Source organism: Aotus nancymaae, unplaced genomic scaffold (assembly GCF_030222135.1).
Source record: "Aotus nancymaae isolate 86718 unplaced genomic scaffold, 86718_ANA_hifiasm-v0.15.2.pri h1tg000025l, whole genome shotgun sequence".
Lineage (NCBI taxonomy): Eukaryota > Metazoa > Chordata > Mammalia > Primates > Aotidae > Aotus > Aotus nancymaae.
In genome coordinates this window covers 16,200,653-16,226,990 of record NW_026988438.1, presented here as the reverse complement: position 1 = coordinate 16,226,990, position 26,338 = coordinate 16,200,653, and the positions used below count along the sequence as shown (strand labels likewise).

General features: G+C 36.0%; 1 protein-coding gene across 4 annotated transcripts in view; it reads right to left on the bottom strand.

Moving 5' to 3' along the window:
- Positions 1–22,144, bottom strand: part of BET1 (Bet1 golgi vesicular membrane trafficking protein) — a 56,840-nt gene extending 34,696 nt beyond the window's left edge. The window contains exons 1-5 of one of the 4 annotated variants that reach the window (XM_064380388.1): positions 21,974–22,144; positions 16,939–17,063; positions 14,391–14,447; positions 12,491–12,524; positions 5,858–6,107 (exon numbers count right to left, since the gene is read on the bottom strand). In XM_064380388.1, the coding sequence (XP_064236458.1) occupies positions 6,097–6,107; positions 12,491–12,524; positions 14,391–14,447; positions 16,939–17,063; positions 21,974–21,992 (246 nt within the window). In that variant the 5' untranslated portion in view covers positions 21,993–22,144 and the 3' untranslated portion in view covers positions 5,858–6,096. Of the gene's footprint in view, positions 1–5,548; positions 6,108–11,384; positions 12,525–13,221; positions 13,351–14,390; positions 14,448–16,938; positions 17,064–21,973 lie in introns of those variants that run through there. The other 3 variants (XM_064380386.1, XM_064380387.1, XM_012450798.2) reach the window with 3 other exon arrangements.
- Positions 22,145–26,338: the final 4,194 nt, after the last annotated feature.

Sequence of the window (26,338 nt, the reverse complement as noted above, 5' to 3'; positions counted from 1 at the left end):
TTACACTATAAGAACAGTGGGCAGTGACAAGGGTCCTTCCAGTGGGGAAGCAAGGAAAATAGAGGATTGTGGGAGGAGTGGATAGGCGAAGCTGAGTGGCTTTGGTATGACATAGAGTCTGGATCTGGTACAGACATTAAACTAAAACTACTCCCTCAATCCCACGACACACCTGTACACACTGCTTTATTGCTTAATTGTAGTTACAAATGTAAACATCTTTAGCTATATCATAACCTGCTAAAGGCAACATTTTATATGTATTTCTCTATGATATCTAGTAGACTATTGGCCGAAGCTTAATAAATACTCTATGAAATAATGGCACACTGCTTGAAATATGACTATATATAAATCAGACTATAATTATGAAGCTCATTGTAATATGTGACTTTTTAGCAAATAGAAGCATAGTATAAGATCATATTTCCAATGGTCTTGGAAGCCAGGAATTAATTTTCTCTAACTCTGGCATCCCATTATAATTGATAACTCTTCAGTCATAAACAAGTTTACTTGTCTGGGTGTCTGGAACTCTGCAGTTTGGTGATTCTGGTTCAGCTGCCCCTTGCTTTATTAATTTACTTCTTCATTCAGTTCATTAAGTTTCTACCATGTGCCAGATACTATGTTGGGCTTGGATAATAAAGATTAAATGTGTATATTTCCTGTGCCTGCCCTCAAGAGACTGAAAGTATAGTTGGGAATTTATTCTCCACATGAAATTCTTCGTGTCTTTGTGCCCATCAAATGTCCTTCTTCTTGTAAGGACATTAGTCGTTGGATTAGGGCTCACCTTATTCCAGTGTGGCTTCATCTTAACTAGATTACAACTGCAAAGACACTATTTCCAAACAAGGTCACATGTTGAGGTTCTGGGTACACAAGAAATGAATAAATGATACAGAAATTTTTCCCTTATCTTCAAGAGAGGGGATAGTTTTGCTTGTTTGTTCAAATTGTGCTTAATACTATCAACATCTGTACACATTTCAATAAGAATAGTTATTTTTATTACTTCTGCTTGAGAAAAGAGTATGTACATTTCTCATAATATGAAGGTTCTGATGTTTTTTAGTGCTGATGTAATTGAGCCTACAATAGGGAAAGAACAGGGCAGATAAGGCATTTTTCAGACAATTCCCTCTTCTAGATCCAAAGTTGGTCCTGATGCCAAAAAATCAGTACCAAAAGACCAGAGGTGGCCCAGGCCAGGAATTAGGAGAGTCATGGGGGAGTCAATATTTAGCATTCACTCAATGATTAAGGCATGACCCATGGCTTGGTGATTTTTTTTGATCTGTCATTGTCTATTTTCTTATCACTGACAAAAAAATAGTTATTCGGTGTCACATTATTCTTCCCAATTCTAGTTGTAACATATCCTCCCTTTGACTTCTTCATGGAATACATCTCTATTAATTATTTCTTCATGACATGACAAGATTAACTCTTGTCTTTAAAACATTATTGCACTGGTAGTTCACCTCAAAATAGTGAATTCTCTAAAAAGACATGAACTGGTCTCTGAATCATGGGAAAAATCTCTGAAACTTGCAATATTTTAGGGGTCTAAAATGTATAAGAGTTCCTCCATGCTTAAAGATATATAACTTGTTTTCTGCAATACTGGTTAAGTTTGATATACATTCATGGAGCTAAAAATATTTTAAGACCCAATCAAGATGAGCCATGACTCTGTACAAAATTGAGTGGAAAAAATGCTTACAGAATTATACTATATCAACTGGAAAGAGTTAGTGTCCTCTCAATCAATTGGTGGCTCCTCATTTTAGAATCTTTTCCTCAATTTCAGCTTCATTTCAGGTACTTGTTTCTACTAATCTGGTGCATTATTTACCTAATTCAATTCTTCAATCATGCATTTCAAAAAAAAAAAAACAAAAAGGAAAATAAATAAAGTCTTTTGAGCAAATATTCTTTAGAATTTCCACAGAGCTGACTGCATTGGCTTTAGTTGGCACTTATGAGAACGTGGTAGCCAGAGCCCTGTATTTTGCTCTCCAGATTGTCATCCCAGGTATTCCTAGCCAACCCATGATGCTGCCCTGCAATGACTAATGTCTTAGTTTTCTAGGGACTGTAACAAAATGATAGCTTAAAACAACAGAAATGGATTAACCCACAATTCAGGAGGTTAGAATTTCAAAATCAAGGTGTTGTCAAGTCAAGGCCATACTCTTTCTGAAGGGTTATGGGTAGAATCCTTTCTTGCCTCCTCCTAGCTTCAGGTGGTTGCTGGCAATCCTTGATGTTGCTTGGCTTGTAGGCATATTGCTCAATCTCTGCTTCTGTCTCCACATGGCATTCTCTGTATCTCTGTGCCCATCAAATGTCCTTCTTCTTTTAAGGACATTAGTCATTGTATTAGGGCTCACCCTAATCCAGTGTGGCATCATCTTACCTAGATTATATCTGCGAAAACACTATTTCAAAATAAGATCATAGTTTGAGGTTCTGGGTGCACATGAATCTTTAGGAGCCATTATTTAACTCAGCACATCTGAGAAGAGTTCGTGGACAATTATGTCAAAATGTACTGTTAAAATGGCATTCTGCCAAATAGGTGAACATTAATTGTAACTTATTCGAGATGAAATTCTTTCTACTGGAGAAGGCCACTTGCTTTCTTGGCAACTGGATGAATCAGAAACAAAGATAAATGTCGTGGGTTAAAAAAATGTAGCTAGAGTGGCAAATCATAGCACTGATTAGATTGTCATTGTTTCCTTTTGTGATCATTCCTTCAGTATGCCTATTTGTATAATGAACTACAGAATAGCCTCCAGATTGTGTTTGTAAATGCTTGATGGAAATTTAAATCAGAGCACTATAAAGCATTGCAGAATTAAAAAAAAATCTTCCAAGAAAATTCAGATATGAATATGGCTAAATGAATAAATATTTCTTCCTAGAAAACTTAGTCATGTGGTAGGCTATACTGCTTCACAGGACCAAAGAAAATGTCGGATATCATGGAATTACACAGATTTCTTTATATCTAGTACAGTCTCTAGCCAAATTCAGCTGCTGATTTTTACAAATCAAATTCAGAGGCTAGGAGATTAAAATTATTTGTTTTTTCAGAAGGTATGAAGAATGGATATTCCCACTCTACCTTTTGAAAATTTGGAATTTTTAATCAGGCTCAATTCCTAGCAAATAGTCTTACTATTCCATTCTCTCACCTCCATATCTCTGCCCTCCCCTACACTGTCTCTGCCACCTTCTCCAACCATACTCTCAACTCCAGAAAGTTAGAAGTATGGCTCCTGTGGCTGGTCCTCTTTCAACTTGGTAATCTACCTAGAGTCTGGGAAGACTTTCTAGAAAGTCTCATGCTGAGCTAAAGCACTGCTGTGTGTGATTAAGAATTCAGGCTTTGGAGACAAACTGCCTGAGTTCCAAACTTTATGTGACTTTGGGTTGTTTAATGGCTCTGGGCCAGAATGTTATGTATAAAATAAGGCTACTGCTAATACTCACCTTAAGGATATTACGCGGGTTAAATGAGCGAGGTTACATAAAGCGTTCAGAACTGTCTCTGACCCAGTAAATGGTTATTATTATTATTAACCTGTGTGATGCTGGTATATAACAGAATAATTCAAACTAAATAATGCATTCACACTAAACTGTATTCAAACTAAATAATGGATAGTTTATATTCAAAGTAAACTGTATTGTAATGTATTCAAACTATATTGTAATATATTCAAACTGTATTGTAATATATTCAAACTAAACTGCATTTAAACTAAATAATGGAGATTTTTAAATAAAAACATCACCTCATATATTTAATATAAATGTGCTTTTAACAGAGCAATGATCCAGCTCTTATGAATGGTAGGTTGAGCTCAATGGAATAAGACCCAATGAATATGGACACTGTAACTAGATTTCAGGTTCAATATTGTCCCACAATAAGACACAATCATTCAAACAACATCCTCTAAGATGATAAGCAATTAAGGGATCAAGGCAGAGACACACAGCCAAGGACCTAGAGCATCTTAGAGTTAGTAGTGGTTGTAAAGTTAGCCATGGACCACAGTGGTCCTCCTGTGATATTGAGATTTAAATGTTTTTACCTTTTTTCCTGCTCCCCTCACCCCATTCTTCTTTCCTTACCATTTGTGTTGTTATCTTCCCAGCTAAAGTTAATGGTTAGAAATAATGAGAGTTAATGGTAGCCAGACAAGAAAAACAAATATGTTTGATTTTTGTTATTCTACCTATGTGCATCCTCTTGATTCAGTTAGTCCTCAATTATCTGTCGATTTTACCTGTGAATATGTGCAGGCCAGAAACTTGAATTTAAAAAATCATATGTCTGAATTAAATAGTGTCTCATTTGCAATTCAAAATTCTATAATACAGTGAATAGACTAGAAAGTTTTAGCTCTGAAAATCCAAGGTAGACTTAAAGAGCTGAGTTTCTAAGTTGCTAGCATTTATCACTTGCCTTTCACAAATGAGAATGGATTGCCTGTTCTGAAAACTTAAAAATAAAACTCGTTTCTGATTCCCTTATATCAGCATAACAAATGTGAAGAAAGCTGATGACTGCATCATCAATGGCAGCAAAATGTGGACTGCCCATGGATGCCAAGCTAACTAGGTGTGCCTAATTGCCAACACCGGGGATATGCCCCACCAGTCACTTGAATACACTCTTAATTTATGTGCCACTAAAATTTCCTGGTAAGATGTCACCACTTACACTGTGGGCTAAATGGATTACACATCTTGCTGCAAGGCTTTAAGTGAAATGCAGACTTCTTGGCTAAGGTCAACAATGGACCACATATATGATGGTGGTGCCATAAGATTAATAGGAGCTGGCCGGGCGCAGTGGTTCACGCCTGTAATCCCAGCACTTTGGGAGGCCGAGGCGGGTGGATCACGAGGTCAAGAGATCGAGACCATCCTGGTTAACAAGGAAAAACCCCGTCTCTACTAAAAATGCAAAAATTAGCTGGGCATGGTGGCGCGTGCCTGTAATCCCAGCTACTCGGGAGGCTGAGGCAGGAGAATTGCTTGAACCTAGGAGGCGGAGGTTTCGGTGAGCCGAGATCGCGCCATTGCACTCCAGCCTGGGTAACACGAGCAAAACTCCATCTCAAAAAAAAAAAAAAAAAAAAAAAGATTAATAGGAGCTGAAAAATTCCTATCCCCTAGTGATGCTATAGTCATTGTAACATTGCAAAAATTCCTATAATCTAGTGATGTAGGCATTGTAACATCACAGTGCAATGCATTACCTTTTCTCTGATTAGATGTGTTCAGATACACAAATACTTCCCACTGTGTTACAATTGCCTACACTATTCAGTATATTACATACTGTACAGGTTTGTAGCCTGGAAGCAATGGGGGTACACCTCATAGCCTAGGTGTACAGTAGAACATACCATGTAGGTTTGTGTATGCATACTCTCTGATGTTCTCACAAGGATGAAATCAATCACCTAACCATGCATTTCTCAGAATGTATTTCTGTGGTTAAGTGACGCATGACTGTACTTAGAAATAGAAATAAAATATGTGTGTGTTTTTTTTTAAATCGAGACTTTCGGGAATGAAATGCCTGACTCACCTGATCAGCTTGGGTCAGAGATATTGATAAACCTCTATGCCTTGAAATTGTAACCGAATGCAAGTTCAGTCGCTTGCTGCTTGAGAAGCTGAATACACAAGAGGTGAGGTATAGTGGAAGGAAAGCAGTTTTATTATCAAATGCCGGCAGTTGAGGAAATGGCCGAGTTTATGCCTCTACAAGATCATTTCACATTTCTGGGCCAACTGTGGGGGATTAAAAAGAGAAACTTACAGGAGTTGTGCAACGTGCAGGTCTGCATGTCTTGTTTCAATGGCTATCTTGAATTATTATCCACCCGGACAGAATCCAAGCTGGCATCATCTTAACTGTGGCCAGGTTGTAGATTATCCCCTCTGAGGTAATTTCTAGGTGGGGGAGAGTTCTACAGCTGGGTCTCTATGTCTGGTTTGCTTCAAGAGTAGCCCCAGGAGCTTCTAAACAAGCATATCATTAAATAAGCGTGCATGGTGCTAGGGAGTGTCTGGTGGGAAAGGGAGAGAAACAGAGTTATAAAGTGCATTTCAAGGCTATATTCTGAATTTAGAGAAAAAAAAGTTTTTAAGTGCATTTTAAAGCTAACATACTTGATTACAAAATGTGAATTTTGATGGAAGAGGAGGAAGAATATTAAAAAGCTTTCCTCAATTGCTCTTCTACTTGTGCCTGAGTAAGTGGCATCCATACTTGACGCTGTAGATGTGGCGTTCAATTTTAACCCATCTTCCCTCAGCTTTACAATAGGGAAAATCGTAAGAAGAATTTTAATTTAGCAACATTTTTTGGTCCCCAATTAACCTAATGGCTACAATGTTGTACCTCTACTACTCAAAGAAGCTCAGCTAGTAAGTAAACTTGGTAGGTTATTAATCAAGCCATACATTTTTATTAAGGGCCTTTTATGGTCTCAGTACTGGAATTTTAGTGAGAGGTGATTAAAAAGATATGTTCCTTAGAAGAAAAGATAAAAACGAAAACATCAATTTATTCAGCAAACACTCGTTGGGATCTACTACTGTGCCAAGTGCTTAATGGTAAACATGGGTGTTTAACATAGGTCCTTTATGGTGGTACACACCAAATATGTCTTTACTGAATGAATTAAACACGTATATTTTATTTTTGATAATGAACATTTCCTTTTCTACATATAATTTTCATGTTCTTTATTATCAGGAATGCATATCTCTAAAAGTATTTAAAAACTGTTTATGTGCATATGTCATCAAACCCCACAGAGATATGTTTTGAAGACATCAACAGTTTAAAATTCCTCACTGGTGAAGAAAAACATGTTTTACATAGCAGATGTTACAGTTGAAGATGGATGTGTGTGTACAACCTCTCTAGGGAAGTACTAGAACAAAAATTTAATAGTCACGAGTAAACACGCATGCTTACATAAAAATAACCCATCTCGAGTTTACCTGGCATGGATTAGTACCAGCAGGACTTGTTTAATTAGTAATTAATTAAATTTCCTGAAAACATACATCATTCCATTACTAGAAACGAGTAAAACTGTATGTTGAATAAAGCAACACTCGCACACTTAATTAAAAAGCAAGTTACTTAACATACAATATTTTTATACTGCCCATCTTCCCTTAGAAGGCCTACATCCTCCAAAAAAAAGCTGAATATAATTTAGGTCAAAGACTATATTAATACAAAAATGACTGAAATGTAACTTTCTCCTGTTTGTCTCTCCGTCCTCTCTTTTCATTTTTGCCCACACACATTTCACTTATATTAAACCTTCTTCCATTAGAACTTCCTTGTGATAAATTCTGAGATGCACAATGGTAAAAAGAACTTAAGCAAGTATATTAAAATCACTCTTAAATTCCAATATTAGAATGCTGTTGTTTTATGAAATAGATTTGTAGTTTCTATTTTTTAAATAAATTTAAATTTTTTAAAGTTTAGAGAGGGAATTCTGAGAAACTGCCCTAGGGTGGTTTGCTAGCCATGCCCAAAAGGTAGATTCAGAGACACTGTGTATAAAAGAACAAGTGAACTAAACTTTGCAATTTGTCTTGTCCCATCTGTTACAAACTTCACAGTGGGGAGCCTGGCATTGTCACTTGCCTTAAGTGACTGGTTGTGAATGCAAACAAAATTTGTGTACTTTTCTAGTTTCTTGCTAGTCAAAAATATATCATGTTCTTGGTGTTTGTGGGGTTTGTGGCGATTTTGGGGTTTGTGGCAATTTTGAAGACAAAACAGTGTAATCAATAAAAAGAATGTTTAATATATCACCACTGATCTGATTTTAAAAGCTCTCTGTGTGAATCTAAAAACTATTTTAGAAATAGTTTTAAATTAAACTTAAATTATTTAGCCATGAGAAATAAATTCAGACGAAGAGTTTAAGGGAGCTGACTAGCACATACCATTCAGAAATTTGCTTGTCTTTCAGGCAGTAACCTAGAAGATAATCCATTAATTATGAAAGGAATTTTAACCATGTAGTATGGATATCTTTAATAGATATCATCATAACATATTTGGACTCCTTGAAATTGTCTTGTGTGTGAACAAAACAAACTCAACTCACCTTACACAGATTTTAAATAATGTTTAAGTAAGTTAAATATATATTAATGTAAAATTAAAATGTTAAGACCTTTGAAGAAACTAAGCATTAGATCTCTCTATAATCAGACTAAGGCATTTTGTTCCAATAAGTTTTCTGAAATACAGATTACCTCACATAAAACTCATGTTCCAGTTTCCTTAAAAATGAGTTTATCTTATGTGCTTTAAAGTAAATGGATTATTAAATAATACAAAAGCTTAATAAATTACCAGCTGGTTGAACTATTTATTAATTAATGAGATAAACCTGAGGAGAAAGCAATACTTATAAATATTATTTTAAAATGTAAATTGATGACCTGACAATGTTTTTCATTATATATTAATATCTGTTGCATGTAGACATTTTTATGCTACGTGTTTCATCTTTTCTGCTCATTTCTAAATTAATTACAGGCATTAGAGAAGCCATAAATACTAATAAAGTTAGATTCAGCTGTCGGCTGTCAAGTGAATCACACCACAATCACACCACAGTCTTGTTCACACACAAGGCAGTGTCAAGGAATCCAATCATAGATCATAGATCTTTGAGAAAGCATAGTAGGAAAAATTCTTTACATAATTGTATAATTGTAACCCATGTTGAAATTAGCAAAGTTAATTAATCAAAAGAAAAACAGTTTTTCTTTTCTAAGTGTCATAAAGACTTTGTAGAATACTTACAATGTATAATGTGGTTATATTTTGCATTATACTTTAGCTACAAAAGTTACAAATGATTAAGCTTGAAGGAATTGAGTCTCACATCTAGTATATGCTTGATTTTTTTGGTCAAAAACATTTTATGTTTATTTCTTTCTCTTCATTTTGAAGACTAAGGAAAGATTAAGACTGGAACTTGGCACTTTGCATATCTCTTCGGTTTACGCAATAGTCCTTCGAAGGCTTGTGAAAAATTCTTCTAAAAGGACAGGGTGAATTACTTGGCTACGATATAGATGCCAATATATATACAAAGAGAGCAAAGCTGTATGAAAGAAACAGAAGTATCCCGCTCTCCTGCTTGAACATTTAACCAAAGGAAAAAGCATGGAGAAAGCCAGAGTAACAATAACCACGTGCCTTTGTCATATATATAATTTTTATACAGAATTTCAACTACCAGAAGATGGAAGGTCAATAAATGTAGGAAGAATTTATCCATACAAGTTGAGAAAAAGTTAACATATGCAAAATGTGTAAATGATCTTCTAAGTGTCTATTGGCTTTGAAAAGTATCCTCAAATTAATTCACCAGTTAATTTCATGTCACCTGAGGTTTCTCTATTAAAATTTAAGTAAGAGATTCTCATTTGGGAAACAAATAACTTCTAAATCTCCAAAGAATGTTCATAAACATAACCAGGGTGTGCTGAATTTAGCTTGTACCAACTTATGGGAGCCAATTGTGCATGTATTTTCACAACTCTTGGGTTCCAGTGCTGTCACAATAGTGCTTGGAGTCAAGTGTGGTGGGAGATTTTACACCACAGAAGTAAAAAATTACTATTTTAAAGTTAATAATTTAATCATCCCTACCAGCCTGAGTGTATTTTTATGTCTTTATACAATTCTTACTCCTGTTTTACAAAGAGTAACTGAGATGGAGAGGTCATCAGCCCAAAGTCATAATGTGAATGATGGAGCCAGGATTTATGCTGAGACAGTGTACCTTCATAGCCTTTGGTCTTAGCCATGATGCTAGTCTGCTTCTCAGTAAATATTTAGTCAAAGTTTATTCACCAGTATGGACTGATGACATTATTTACTGACTGCATAAACCCAAATTATCAAGCACTTTTTCAATATTCTCTCAAAGATGTAAATTCAGTATATCTAACTTGAAATTTAGGAGCATTAAAAAATTAGGAAAACTATTTTATAGAACCAGAGCTTTTCATGGGGACAAGTGCTAGGGTTCTCTGCTCCAGAATTCTGAGGTTTAAAACGTTGCAGATTTGTTTTAAATGGAAAAAGAGGGTGCTGGCAGAAGGATCTCTGTGGTTGGTTAGGGACATGCCAGTGTGTCCAGAGGAGTTCCCTGCCTGCCAGGAATCTCAGCAGACACAGTGATGTGAAGGGACAAAACAAAATGCCAGGTGGAGATATACTTTACATAGTTCTTAGAAATAAAATCATAAGAAATGTTGAACCATGCAGTGATGAGAATTATATAGCACCCAAAACCCCTTTTATATCACCCAAAACCCTTTTTCCTGAAATCTCTATCTGCTTGATGATACTGTCCAAATTTAAAGTTTTTAAATATTTTACAAAGTACTTTCACAAAATAGCCAAACAATCCTGAAATCCATCCTTCTCATGCTATCACTGGTTTTCCTAAGGCTCTGATATCCTCCGCTTCAATTGTTGATTCTCCTGTTTTCATCTTTAAGTCTTTTTCTTTGGCCTCTGCTCTTCCTGTTTTTTACAACTTGATTGATTAACAATGATTTTTGAGTCTCCCCTGAGCTCCGGTGTCACATACTTGGCAAAGTACAGTTAAAAACTTCTTGAATGAATGAGTCACTCTCCAATTGCCTGATGAAAATACGTACTTGGAGGTATTTCATTACTCTGAACCCTGAAAACAACCTATTGTCGTGTCCTTAAAATAACTACCTTTTCTGAGAATTTCTGTTAATGATACTGAGAACCAACATTTATCAAGGGACTACCACATGTCAGGCACTTTATCTACTTCTCATAACTATCCTATGAAATAGATGATGTAATGAAAAAACCAAGGACAAAAACACTGAGCAAGTGAAGGAATAAAGATGTGAACCCAGGTCATCTAACTCAAACCGGTGCCTCTCCCACACCTCAAGCTTATCTGTTTAAGTCACTTAACCACACTCAGTTCCAGTGGTTTTAACCTGTCAGAGGCCCAAATAATGACAAATGCAGCCAGAAAAAAACATGACCCGAAATGACAGGTTATTAGGGATGAACAAAAAGAATTAAAATTCAGTAAAATCAAAGAAAATACATTCATAACCAAAAATATAAAGAAGGAGATCTTTGAAATAGCAGTCAAGATTTGCTTCTTTCTTTGAAGCAATTCCATCCATACAAATATTAACTTTGCTTGATTTGGGTTGGAATCTGAGTTTTCAGGCCCACTTCTCAGATTCTATTAAGAACATAAAAGATACTTAAATAAAGAAGCAACACAGTTGACTAATATATTTTATTTAAAAATTTATTTCTGGAGCCTATAAATGGATAAATTCCAAAATAGTAATACAGAGTATTTAACAATATTTTAATATTTTTTACTCAACAGACTGCCTTTGTGTTTTTCTTTCCATAAACAAATACACTGGATTAAAACAACAGTACTCTTATCTTCATGTTCAATGCCTGAGTTTCTTGCATACTATTTCCATTTAGAGTTTAGTAATTACTTAACTTCACATTATTCTGTCACAAATGATAATCAATTGTCCTGCCTCGTAGTAAAAATCATAAAACTATTATAAGCCAAGTCAAAGGAATTTATAAAGTTAATATGAAACAATAACTATACTGATACACATTTACAATGGGCCCTATCAGAAATATGTGAAAATAACAAGCTTTATTTAAAGAATGAAGTCTCTGGGCAGAAAGGAATAAGGGGTCATTATCATAAAAAATTATTAGAAAGATTGTAGGTAAAAAGAAATCAGTCTACAATTTTAACTGAGTAAAGGAGGAGAATGGAGTATATCATTATAGTTGATGCAGTTAGGAAAATTCAATTGGCATTCTACCACAAACTGGTTGACTACTTCAAGAGCTCAGAGTAGACTCTCCAGGCATTCTGTTACTCTCCCACTAAGTTTCCTTACGTGGGGCACAAACCTGCATTTATAACAAAATATTATAATGCTATTTAATCCGACCGTTGGCAAATAATAGAAAAAGAAACTGGAAATTAGTGGAGCCATACCATCTCACTACCCCTGAAAATAGGGGCTAAAATGAGTGATTAAGGAACAGTATTCAAAGAGCACTGTATTAACTAATGTGATTTATAAAATAAGCAAACTTCAGCAATTTTCAATGGAAAATGCCATAGTATTTGAAAACTAGGAATGTTTTGATGCTGATTTTTATCAAAGTGGTACTCTAAGCCATTAAGTTGGAACAAATTCCAAATTCACAATTACTTGCATCACCTCAGTTTAATAATCCAATAAATGACAAAAAAGACAAATAAAGAAAACAGCATCATATAGCACAGTAGCCTTGTTTGGCTCCCTCTGGATAAAATCTTCAGTTTGCCCATAGTTTTACCTAGAAATCCAGTTGTGGAATCAAATTGTGAATCCTATCAGAGATAAAAGCAAATAAAATATAACAGTCAGATTCTAACAGTCTACATATGCACATCCAAGTAATTGAATAACTGTTATCATAGTACATTTATAATGACAGCTTTCTGTTTAATCAATTCAGGAGCCTGATTTATCAACAGTTTTATCAACTACCTTGGGTAGTCAGCCTGATTACTCCATGCAAAATACAGTAATTCTCTCAATGAATAAAAAGCTCTTTCATGATCCAAAAACACTTCTTTCAGCCCCACAGAGTAATTAAAAAACTCAAAACTATTTAGATGTTATTCCAATTACGTGGATAAAAAAACGATTAACAATAAAAGTAATTACTTTGTGCATTATCACACAGATTGTTTTCCCTACTTTTGTTGTGCCATTGCTCTAAGTGGTCAAATGATTGATTGCTACCCAAGTAGAAGAATTCATCCAAAATGTAATATGGTTAGCAGTTAAATATACCTTTACTTTTTTCTTGAGATGGAGTCTTGCTCTGTTGCCCAGGCTAGAGTGTGGTGGCGTGATCTTGGCTCACCACAACCTCCGCCTCCCAAGTTCAAGCAATTCTCCTGCCTCAGCCTCCTGAGTAGCTGGGACTATAAGCACATGCCACCATGCCTGGCTAACTTTTTTTGTATTTTCAGTAGAGATGGGGTTTCACCATGTTGGCCAGGCTGGTCTTGTACTGACCTCAGGTGATCCATCCACCTTGTCCTCCCAAAGTGCTGGGATTACAGGTGTGAGCCGCCACATCCAACCTTGGACCTTTACTTTTAATATCCCTTTGTTTAGACAGCTGACTTTGAAGTAAAGTGGAGTCTATTAAAAGTTAAGAAAATAACATATAGAGGTAGTAAAATGTGATAAGGACTATAAATATGGATGGGGAAAAACTACCATATTAAAACATAGCTAGAAAATCCTAACAATGAGAGAGGGCTAGGTACAGACTAGAAATATTACATATAATTTCATAGAAATTTTAATATCCTGAGGTGTAAAGGCCCTGACATAATAATATCCTTTGTATAGTTCAGTGTCTATGTGGCTCATACACTTTAGACTATGTCACCATAGTTATGCATCAGAATCACCTGAGATGCTTTTTTTCAAAATATTTATGTCTAGATACCTCCCCACAAAATTCTAAATCAGTATATTTAAAGACAGAATCAGGCATGTATATTTTTAAAGAGGTCCCCAGCTGATTATAGTGCACAGCTTAGTAAGAATATTGCTTTTGATGCCAAATTCATTTTTGAATAGTACATTTTTAAAAGCACATGGAACCAGAGGTTCAGAGAAGCTTGACATTCAAGATAAATGTTAACAAATGGAAGGAGATGCTAACAAGAAAAGGTGTATGTTGTTAGAGATAAAAAGGCTCCAGGCTGTTCAAATCTATAAGCACTTTTTTCAGAAGTGATCCTTAGGAAACTGAGCAAAAGAGTATACGTTTCCATTAAGTGAACAACATTTGGCTGGTTGAATATAAAGTGCTTTTTGATTGCTTGGTTAATAAATTACTAGTAGTCTCTATTATTGAGATTTCTAAGACTACTCAAAATAGTCATCTGTCTTGAGTCTTTAACAATCTTTCTAAATTAAATTAAATTAAATCTAATTAAAGATATATTGGCTTCTACTTATTCCTCCCACTTACATGTGTGAGACAAGATGAAAAATGAAAAAGTATGGCAAAAATAAACCTTATAGTTATTCCAAACACATTAGATACAAATGGATGGGAATCAAGGACTTAGGATCTCTGTATCTATTTCAAAATGAATAAAAGTTGAAATTCTATTATTTGAGAATATTAGATCAAATTTCTTAAAGTTAAAATCATAACCACTTACCATTTCGGCTAATAATTTATTCTGGGTTTTAACTTCATGGCCTATTTCAATGGAAAGCTATAAAGAAGAAAATATACACACAATTACTCACATAAAAGTATTCAAGTGTTATAAAGTAAAAATAATGTCATTCTAAGCATATACATTTTCTGAAATGAAACGGTCTTCTAAACACATAAACTCTCTTCTTCTGACACTTTTTCCATCAAGATTAATAAAAAATAAATTTGGAACTTCTACTCCTCCCAATTATGGACATTTTCTCTTTCCTCTTTATTATAGTTTCATATTAATATCCAAGTCCATCTTTTAATTTGGTATATACTACTTCTCTCTGGTTCTCTTACATTTGCATGCTTTCGTATCTTTATTATATTCCCACAAAAGCATATATCTGTATATTTCATCCTTATATATATTTTGTTAACTTTTATTTTAGGTTTGGAGGTACATGTAAAGGTTTGCTATATAAGTAAACTCATGTCACGTGGATTTGTTGTACAGATTATTTCATCATCCAAGAATTAAACCTAGTACCCAATCTTCTTACATTTTAAAAGATCTACAAGTACCCATATAACCAACTCAAATCTAGACAAAAGTATTCAATATTTTCCTAATGAAATGTTGCATTATTTTAAATATGTCTAAATTGATTATTTCCTTAGATTTTAAAGGTCTTTGCTTGAAAATAGGATAATAAATTGAAAAAAAATACATATTAGTGTTATTTACATCTTGAAGCTCTGCAGAAAAGAGCCATAGCTTATAAAAAACAATACTATAGGTAATTATAACAGCTATTGAAACCAAAACCTATCTAATACTTTTTAGGACAAATTCATCAAAGGCTTTACTTCCAAGACACTTGAATAAATAGAATCATTTACTGAAAATCTTGGTAAGCCATTGTAAATATTGTTCTTCATCTGTGTGAAAGCATATGAGATAATATTGATATAAAACCATACTAGAATTCTATAAATCAGAACATGAGCTTTCTGCCCAGATTTAACAACTCAGAGATAATAAAGTAACTATAAAGCTAGACTGCCCACATTACCCAACTTCTTTCTACCACTCTCATTCATGCCAAGAGAAAAAACTTCCAGGACATCACGACTTTCTTCTAACAAGTAATCTAAATTATCTACATTGGAGGGTTTTTAAAAGGCATTTAATTCTTAAGTCCTTCCAAGTGTTGTATTTTTAAAATTAACATTATACAATATTAGTTCATAAATCAACTGCTTTCGGTTTAATATGACTTTGAAAACAATCCTGTTTCAAAATCTAACAGTCTCCAGACGGAATGTAATTCGATTTTTCAAAGACTATAATGAAATATCAAGTTTTAGCAACACGGGCTTCTACTGAATGCTTTATAAGTGAACATCATGTTTATTATAATGCAGTATCAATCACATATATTAAAATCATCTTTGTGTAATTCCTTTGTTTAATATAAATTTACTTAATACCACCGATAAGGAATTATGCTAGGTACTACACTGATTATAAAGTAAGCACAATAGAAAACCTGCATTCTGATAAATTCCTTTTACATACAAATAATGCCAATGCAAATCACTATGAATAAGTGCTACAGAAATGGCACAAATGGTTTTATGTTCATAAGAAGAAAAGTCACTTCTGGATGTGGTAATCAGGTAAAAGTTTGGAAGGGGGGGGTGCACTGAGAAGAGGGCGATCTAGATAAGCAGCACTTCAATAGATATAAGAAGGAAGTAGACGCCTAAGGCAAAGGGATAGTGTGATATGGGGTGGGAAAGTGATAGCATACACAGGACACAAAGCATACTTTAATTTGTCTAGCAGAAAGCACATACGCATTCTGGAAGTGTAGGAGACAAGATCAAAAGCTAAGATCAATTTTTGAAGGATCTATCTGATTTAATCAAGCTACAAAGTATGAACTGTGGAAAGACACTGAAGACTTCTGGGAGTGCAGGATGCAGTTTTTTAAAAATATCCTAAATGAGGACTGTAGCAATGACTATGTAGCTCAGATAATGTGCAAAAAACCCAGAAGAGATAGGTTAAGAGGCTCTTCCAATACTTCAACTAAGAAAACGAGGGGATAGTATTAGAAATAGAAAGGCAAAGATGGAAACATTAAAAAGACATTGTAAGACTCAGTGACTGAAATGAAGTACTAAGGTCGAAATAAGAAAGATCAAGATTTATAGCTTAGAAGACTGCATTAAAAAAGTGGAAGAGCTACTTGGGAGTAGAAGATGGACAGCTCTGTTTGAGACATTACAGCAGACAGCACACAGTATATAAAACACAGCTGAAGATTTTTTTCAAGTATTAAAAAAAAACTGTCTTTTGATGTGCCACATTTTCTAACTTACTCAAAGCACAGTCTAAATTTTGAATGTACTTTGACCTCACAAAACTACAGTGTCTAAGTAAATGAATTCCTTAGGATGAATTCAATAAGAATATATAGTTTATAACTATATAATACATATGTATAGAGATATATGATTTAAAACACATATAATATTTGTTATATACTTACAGATTTTATAGCAGTTACTTTGCTTCTCAGACTTTCAGTGAGTCTCTCATTTTCTTCTTCACAGGCACTATACCCACTATTAGCATAGCCATAGTTCCCATAGTTGCCAGGAGGTACTCCTTCACCTGCGAGGATCAGAGTCACAAAGGTAGTTGTAGAGAAGCCACTTTTGAAACATTGATAGTTAGGAAAGAACTGAAAAAGACCCCTGGAGGGCATTGCAGACCACATATGTCTCTAATATTCATATTCCAAATGAATTTTAAAAATCAATAACAAACCAGAGATCAGACCAATTCTTTCCATTACCCTCCGTTAACCAAAGAATATTCAGTTCAGTTCATTCTAATACACATTCATGGATTGCTTATTGATTGCCCAGAAGATACAAAAATGTACTAATACACAAGGATATTCAGGATACATTCCCTCCTCAATAGAAACATGTATTTTAATAAAAGTTCTAAAAGCAGTAACAACATCTACCCACTGAAGACACGTGGCTATGAAGAGGAAGGGAAAAAGTGGTTAATACAGCAGGAGGGGAGCTTATAGCAGTGAGGGTCCTTTACTAGCATTTCTTTCTTTTAAATAGACAGCTAGACCAGGAAGAGCCAAATCAGGGAAGGGGCAAACTGAAGCTCTAGGAAAGAGATAGAATAACTTATGCAGAACGTTAGCTGAGAGTCATAAGGGAGATTCATTTATTCTTCAACATATATTTGAAGAATCACCATGTATCAGATTCATCATTCTTTCTAGGTGCTACTATATGGAACTCTAAGGGACAAGAATGCCCACCACCCTGCCTAATACAGTACTTGATAGTCATCAGGCTATCAAACAACAGATGGAGTGAGCCTTAGACAGTGAATACACACATAAATATGTTGGCTGATTCAAAGGAAACGGCATAGTTCAGGGTGTTAGTTAACTACACTTTTTTTTTTAAACATAATTGTTGCCATCAATTTTCTCAGTAAAGGAAGAAAACAGGCTATCTGCTGAAGAATGGGTGATCATTCAGAATATACAGTAAGGGAGATGATGGAGAAAAGTGACTGGGACCGCAAAGGATTACTAAAGATAAAACAAACTTGTTTGAGGCAATATACTATAGTGGCTTCAACCCTCCCAGGTGTGTGATTTTTTTCTACAGACGTGCGCCCTAAGTTAGCCCAGCAGAAGCTGGATAGTTGGACTAATGTAGAGTTGCAAGTTTACAGTATTGGGGTTGCAGAAAAACAGAGCCCCAAGAGGTTGAGACTGTTTGCCAAAGGAGTGGTTGAACATTTGGATTGTGGGGATTAGATTGGACAGATATTGAAGTATAGCAGTGGCTTGAGAATGTGGGGAAAGGGATGAAATCAAAACTACAGGTCGCAGAGCCAGCTGGGCATGCTCACATCTATAATCTCAGCTACTCGGGAAGCTGAGCCAGGCAGGATCACCTGAGGCCAGGAATTTGAGACCAGTCTGGGTAACACAGGTCTCCATAAGCTCAAAGAGCAGATGTAGCAGCAGTGACAGGAGGTAATAGCACTGATCACTGAAGGACAGTCAAGGTATGAATAGGAAGTTCTTTCAAGGCACGATACAAATTCCATTTTCCCTATGAAGCAAAACCCTCACTGATTTCTTACAGTTCTAATTGTATGTAACATTAATATTGTGCTCTGTACAGTACTATAAGGGCAGAGACTAAGTTTGTTTGACTCATCACTGTATGTTCCCCCATAAACATACAAACACATACACACTGTAAGGCACATTTGATGAACATATGATGTGAACTAATTAATGAAAAGAATCTGAGTTCATTGTGATTGAACTTTGAATTTGCATATCTTTGTCGAGAATGGAATCATATGCTTCTCTGAGGCCAGACAGTATCTCATGCTCCTATATCCTCCCTGTACCTACTAAGTACTTTATATGCAGCAGATACCTAGGCAATATCCAACACCACAAAAACCACAACAAAATATTGAAGAAGTATTTTCCAAACAGAAGAGAGTTGTACTATCTGAATTTTCCTGCTGACACACTATCCATGAAGTGCTCCACTATCTATGATAGTGCTGACACACTATCCATGTGTTATTATAAAAGAACTCAAGGAGTGGGCATATTTTTCCCCTCAGTCAATTAAAATCACCATTTAAAACTGCATTCTCACTCCATTAATCAATAATACTCTATGTAAACTCTAGTTTAATAAGGGCCAAGATACTTAAAGAAAGAATAATGTCTTCTTACTTTGCGTGGCTGAGGTTCTGAGTATATAACATAACATTTTCAATAAGTACTGACCGGTTGAATTCAATCATTTGACAACTTCACCAAGAAATTCATTCTAAATTAATAGCTATTTTTTCTTTCCTTTGTTTAGTTGCTTTTGCCTATCTTAATCTTAATTTTAGAGTGCTTCCATGCTGTTCTGTGTATTCAAAGTGAAATTCTTGTTTATTGTCCAAAAATATGCCAATGCACATTTCTCCTATTAAAGAGTTGATCTTCTCTCAAATTATGAGCCACCCCAAATACAATGGACAAAAAAACAAAAACAAATAAAATGCTAGAACTGCTATTCTGAACAGAGCCACTTCTCTTCTGGTGGTGGACTGCTATGCAAAGTTGTTAAAAACTAGTGAGTACGGAAGATCATACTCAGCCTTTGTTAATTTAGACAAATGATACTTCTTTTGGATAGGTTCTATCAGTAAGCTAACAGAACCATTTAGAGACACATATGAAGTGTGACAGCTTCTGCCTATGGATATCTATCAGATTCACCTCAATCTCAAATTTAAAATTTCAGGTCAATATACATTGATACTTAAAAACATGAAAAGAAGTCCGGGCGCAGCGGCTCATGTCTGTAAACCCTGCACTTTGGGAGGCCAAGGTGGGTGGACCACCTGAGGTCAGGAGTTCGAGATCAGTCTGACAAACATGGCGAAACCCTGTCTCTACTAAAAAATATAAAAATTAGTCAGGTGTGGTGGTGCGCACCTGTAATCCCAAGTACTCGAGAGGCTGAGGCAGGAGAATTGCTTGAACCTGGGAGGTGGAGGTTGCAGTGAGCTGAGATTGCACCACTGCACTCCAGCCTGGGCAACAGAGCAAGACTCCGTCTCAAAAAGAAGAAAGAAAGAAAAGAAAAAAAAGAAAAGAAGGGAGGAAGGGAGGGAGGGAGGAAGGTTTGGAGGGAGGGAGGGAGGGGATAAAAAAGAAAAAATGTATAAAAAAAGCCTTTGTCACTTCACATCAATATAAATTATAGCAAAAGCAGTTACCTAAGTAATCATCTCTCCTCTTAATCACAGAAGAGTGCTTTAAAAATAAAAGGAGTATGGGGTATTCTAATTTAACTGGCTGAGCTGAGGTCCAGGTAACAATAATTTTAAAACTTCCCGGGGCTGAGAACCATTTCTCAAGTCATTTTCCTGCAATTTAACATGGCATACTACAGCAGAAAAATACTCAAAAGGGCCTAGAGGCCTACTGATGAAATCCAAACTCTTTGGCCATGAAATCCAGACTCTCCAGCCTCACATGCAAAGATCTCCACAGTGTGATCCCGCATCCCCTACTTCAACCAAACTGGCTTAGTCATAATCCCTTAGTTTTTTGAGTTCCCATTTGGAACTCACTTCCCCCACTCTCCATTATTCAAGGTCTACTTCAAATTCCTATGTCTCCACGAAATACACAAGGATCTTCTCCACAAAGTATACAGTGATCTATATCTGAAGTCTCTGAGACCATCACTTATGTGCAGAACTTATCTGGCATTTGGATGTATAGTGACTACTTTGTACTATAATTTATCTTTGCACATATTCCTACTCCCCACCTAGACTGGAAGCTTTGGGGAGCACAAACAGGGCAACAAACAACTGTATACCTAGAGCTTACTCAGGCACACAATAAATCCTTTTTTGTCATTAACGATGATGAACAAGAAAAACATTTAGGCATATAAAACTAAACTTGTTCAAAATTATTTTTTTTTCTCTTCAATGTACCTGGCCCCACTTTCTTTCTATGATCCAAGTATTCATAAAAACTTCATTAAGAAAAACTTTCTCATACTACAATTTATTAATCAATAACAAGTCTATAGTTATTGGCAACTTTCATTGACTTTAAATATCTGACACTTTTTGGAATCTTTTTTTTCAATCTTATAATGAATGAGATAGGTAACATTATCTTTTTTCAAATGTTTCATTTATTTTCCGAAGTATACTGCACTCTAATTTAGCAGTCTTATTAAAAAAAAAAAAAAAAAAGTATCCTAAGAGAAAGCTTCAGAACCAGAAAATGCTGCTCTAATAGCTGTGTGTTACTATAGAGGACCATTAAAATTCCTTGTGCCTAACTTATTCTTGCTGGTGAGCCAGCTTCCTAAACACCAAGGTCAAGATCAAATGTTAAGTCATCGAACCTTACTACATTCTACTGCCTTAACCATGGCACAAGGTTCAGATAAGAAATCGCCTTTGACCCAGATGTTACAGTTCCAGGACCTTTAACAATAATGACACGTACATTTACCTTTGTAACTCACTGTTACCAGACTAACGACCATTATCAGTGTGCTTTGCGTGCAACTACCCACTCTTCAAATTCCGCTTCTGAAGAAACTAAGATCCAGGGCCAGTAGAGAAACAGAAACCGGAGTCGGGCTTTGGAAAACACAGCAGTGTCCATAACCAAGCTCAGTCAATAACACTAAAACACTCGACCACTGAGATGTCACCTGTACACACCCACCCCAGTCCAATGCTTTCTCTAGCCTACCATCCAAATTCGAATCTGACTCAAACTTAAGGAAACTCCTAGGATCTGGGACAAATGGTGTGTTTCCACTCGACAAGGCCCAAAAGATCCCCTCTAAAGATCCTACGTTTTGGACCAAATGCCAAGAACAAAAGACAGGTTCGATTTTCTCCCGCGCGCCCGCGCTCCCGTGCCCAGCATGGCCGGTTCTAGGGCCCCGAACTTCGAACCTCGGCCCTCTTCTTACCCAGGCCTGCACGCCTCATCCTGCCAGAGGAGAGAGGAAAAAGGCGGGCGCGAGGGGTTAGGTGGGTAGAAAAGAGCTACGGGTGACCCGAACCGCGTCTTCAGTACCAGGGCACCGCGAAACACCAACTTCTTCCAGCAAAGCGCCACGACAGCTGTAGACTCACCGCGCCGGCTGATGGTGTCACTAGGGCGCTCATTGGAGCCCTGGGAAGAAGCTTGAATGGCATTCTGGGAAATGTAGTTTACGGACGCATAACGTGCTGCAGGAGGCGTGGTGTGAACCCGGTTCCAGGAGCGGGCGGGGCTTCCGGAAAAGGGGGCGGCTTCGGCTGCGGCTCTCACTCTGGGTTTCTTATCCAACATCCCTGCTGCTTGTCTTGCGGCCCTCCGGGTTGCTGCTTTCAGTTTATTGACCACCAGGTTTAACCTAACAGATTTGTTCCTCCAGGCCCCCAAGAGGTTGATTGGGGTATCTTTCCTGATTCAGCCTTGTACTCCCTCTTACCTCCAGAGGTAGTGCCCGGAAAGTTAGAGAAAACTTTGTCCAGGTTTCTCGGTTTACAAACAAGTAATACGACATCCACAGAAGTAACAGATTTTGTACCTCATGTATCCAGTAAAGGAGAGAAAACCAGGTTCCTTGGAGTAAGACTCCTGCTCAGATGGGAGCAGCCCAGGAAAGGCGTGGAGTCTCATTGGAGACACTGAATAGTTCCCTGTTACTGTTACTGCATCTGTTGTACTTGAGAAACCAAGACTTTTAGTTGTTATAAGGACCAAAGGACCCCTAAATTCTCTCCCACTTAACTTTTTTTTTTTTAACTTACACAAAGGTTATTGAAATACTGCTTACACAAGGCAGTGCTCCAGTTTAGGGGTGTAAAAGCTTGTTGGCGAGTGAAGATGTTGCTGGTATCAGGGTTAATCCTAGAATTTCATTTTGTCTCACAGGATTATTTATCATGAGAATACGATAATCATGGTTTTCGGAGAAAGAAAAATCTGATACACAGTAGGTAATCAAAATCCACTGGGTGTCTGCGGTTTTGTTGTTGCTGCGGTATGTATGGGAGTGGAATCGTCTCCACTCCACAAATATGTGATCTCTGATCATTTAGTATTTCCTTATAGTTTCCCAAGACATTATTAACCTTGACCATAATAGTGGCACAAGTCTCTGCGTTAAGTTGCTTTTGTATAAAACACATGAAAACTACTTTTAATGAGAGTTATTAACCTGAGAAGGAAGATTTATTCAATAATGTTTCGATAGAAAAAAAAAATCTTCATTAAAATTAAACCTCCATTTTCTAAAAGCAATGGAATTAAATGAGGATAAAATCAGGGACAATTACAAATAAAAGATGGAGATTCAGTAAGAGATGATAGCTAGCTATCCCTTTACAACTTTAAATCTGTGCCAGTCCTTTGTTTGAGTAAAAAATGCATGTTTTATAATTAAACATGTTTAAAAATTGTCCTAATGAAGGCTTGCTGATAGAAAATGTAGAAATTGTCATTTTTGAAAATCTGTTAATATTTACCAAAACTAATCATTTGAATTACCTAAAATATATTCTTCCTTTACATGGTAGGAAGACATAAGAATGAAACGTAGTTAAAAGGAAAAAATATATATAATGTACTAAGAATATAACTGAAGTAAGGCAAAGCTAGTTCATATTGAGCTTGTTACCTAAAAAAATCCAAATTATTGTTTTTAGCTACCATTGCCAGTATCAAATTAGAGATAATGTCATTTGAAAAAAAAATGCACTCAAAAGATGAGGCAGGAAAGATGAATTTAATGTGCAGAAAAAGAATTATTAAATGTGACCATAGTTGATATTAGCGATCAGAGGGAATCATTTTCACTTTTCTCATTGTCCTTTTTTCCTTTTTAAATGAAAATCCTTAACTCTTCTTAGTGATTGAAAGCAAATAAAGTTCTTAGGGATGAATAGCATTTCGAAGCTCTTCTCTATTCTCATAGGATAATCTCACAGAAAACATCTAATGTTCCTAGGTCTCTAGGAGATAAAAGGCTAAAAATTACTTAAAATGATATTAAGTATTCCTTCTAGTAATTACAAAAGCAAGAATATAAACAGGAAAAGTCTGAATCGAGATGCACAATTGGAACTTTTCTTTCTCCAATCTGTCTGCCTCCTACCCATTTGTCCTACCTCTTCCTGACCAAATTTCAGGACCAATCCAAGGGGAAAGAGCATATCAAACTCTCAAACCTGGCTAAATAAACATTAGCAAATTTTCCAATCATGAAGCAAATTCAGTATCTTGGTCATCATATTTGAACTGTAACAAAATGTAAACTAAAAACAGAAAGCTCTTGATTTACAAACAAGCTATAGAATGAAAGCTTATAAGTTGGTTGTTTGGTATTTAAAGCATATTTTCCCTGAAGACTGAAATGATGGTCAGGTTCCCAACTCAGCCCAGAAAACACATGACTATTAGAGCTATGAGGCTGGCCAATCAAAGTCTGTGTAACCCATAGGACAGCAGAAATACCACATATTTTCAGTGAAGACCAATAGAAGAAAAATAATGTTGTAATACTTGTGATAAAATAAAGCAATGCCATTAAAGGAGAAATCGAGTGCTTAAAAATTATTTTGGTTATTCATGTTTGAGAAAGAATGAGTTTTACTTAAATGTTTTAAGAATGCAAAGAATATTTCCAAGGAGTTTCCAAAGAGTCACCAATTTGATCTTTCTTTTCCATAATTTGGGAATATTACTAGCACTGATGGCATGCTTCTCAGCCATGGTTAGTAAAAATTAGGCACACAATTCCAATCTTAAAGTCTTCAGCACAGCCAGACACATAATTTCTGGGGGCTCAGGGCAAAACGAAAATGTTGTGCCTTTAGTTCAGAAAATGGGAAAAAGTGCAGCTAAAGGTATTCAGATATAAAACTTTTCTTTCTTCTGTAATCTCTCTACCATCCTTCTTCCCCTTCCCACACCAACTTGTCATGGTGTTTTTATTTGCTATTTAATATTCTTCTGTGTAAAGAAAAAAATTATTAGCATTAATTTTACCCTTGATCTTTATATTGTGCAATGACAGTTTTAAATGCAAACATAAGAGCACATTACTCATGAAATTACTAAAATTACACAATTTGTATTTTGTACCTTGATATGGTTTAGATATCTGTCCCAATTACACCTCATGTTGAAATGTAATTCCCAGTGTTGGAAGTAAGTCCTGGTGGGAAATGTTTGGATCATGGAGGCAGATCACACATGAATAGCTTAGCACCATCCCGTTGAGTGAGTTCACGCAAGATCTAGATGTCTAAAAGTATGTGCACCACCTCCTGTCTCTCTTGCTCCCATTCTCACCATGTTTCCTACCCTCTCCCACTTCAGCTTCTGCTATGAGTAAGAGCTCCCTGAGACTTACCAGAAGCTGAGCAGATGCTGGCACTATGCTTCCTGTACCATCTGCAGAACCATGAGTCAATTAAACTTCTTTTCCTTATATATTACCCAGTCTCAGGTATATCTTTATAGCAATGCAAGAATGGCCTAATACATACCTCACACATGAATCTGTATTTCATTCTTACCACAGAGGAGCAGTCAAAACACTGCATCAAAACTAAGTCAACTATTTTTATTTCATGTCTTGATATGCACATATTCTACCAACATTCTACCTCAGCCTACTGACAAGTTAGGAGGGACTTAAAAGGAAGAGAGCAAGGAGTTGCCTTAACTATTCTTTTCCTTCTATGCCATCATTTTTAATACAATTGGCTAATACAACAATGTAAGATTTAAAAAGCATGTGATAGGGTTCCTCGGTCATTTTCTTCTTTCTGTGGAAGAAGTTCTGGTTCAAGCCGAACATATGGCCTTTAGAGGCTGTCAATGTCCATACTTACTCTGACACAAACCTAACACACCTTGCACTCTCTTTGAGTCTTGTTGAACTCCCATGCATCATGAGTCCACTGGTATTCTGTGTTCCTGGGGTGCTGCAAATGTGCTATTCAAATGAGGTGGCAAAGAACAATGAAAATGCATGTTGCATATATCTCCTCCGATCACGGGCATGCTGTCTTGTTCCATAAGACTTTATTTACAAAACATAAAGTCAAAGGTAAAATTATTAAGAATTTCAAGTAAATTTTTAAAGGTAACAGAGCCATAACTGGTAGAGAAAAAAGAGGGAATGAGTGAATACAGAGGACATATACATCAACAGATAGAATTAAAGTGAAACATTTAAATTGAGCAGTGAAATTCACAGGGAAGCAAGAGAGTAGAGTATACAGGTACTGCCCCAAGAGAAATAAAAGAAGGAAGTGAAGAAGTGATAAGTTGCATA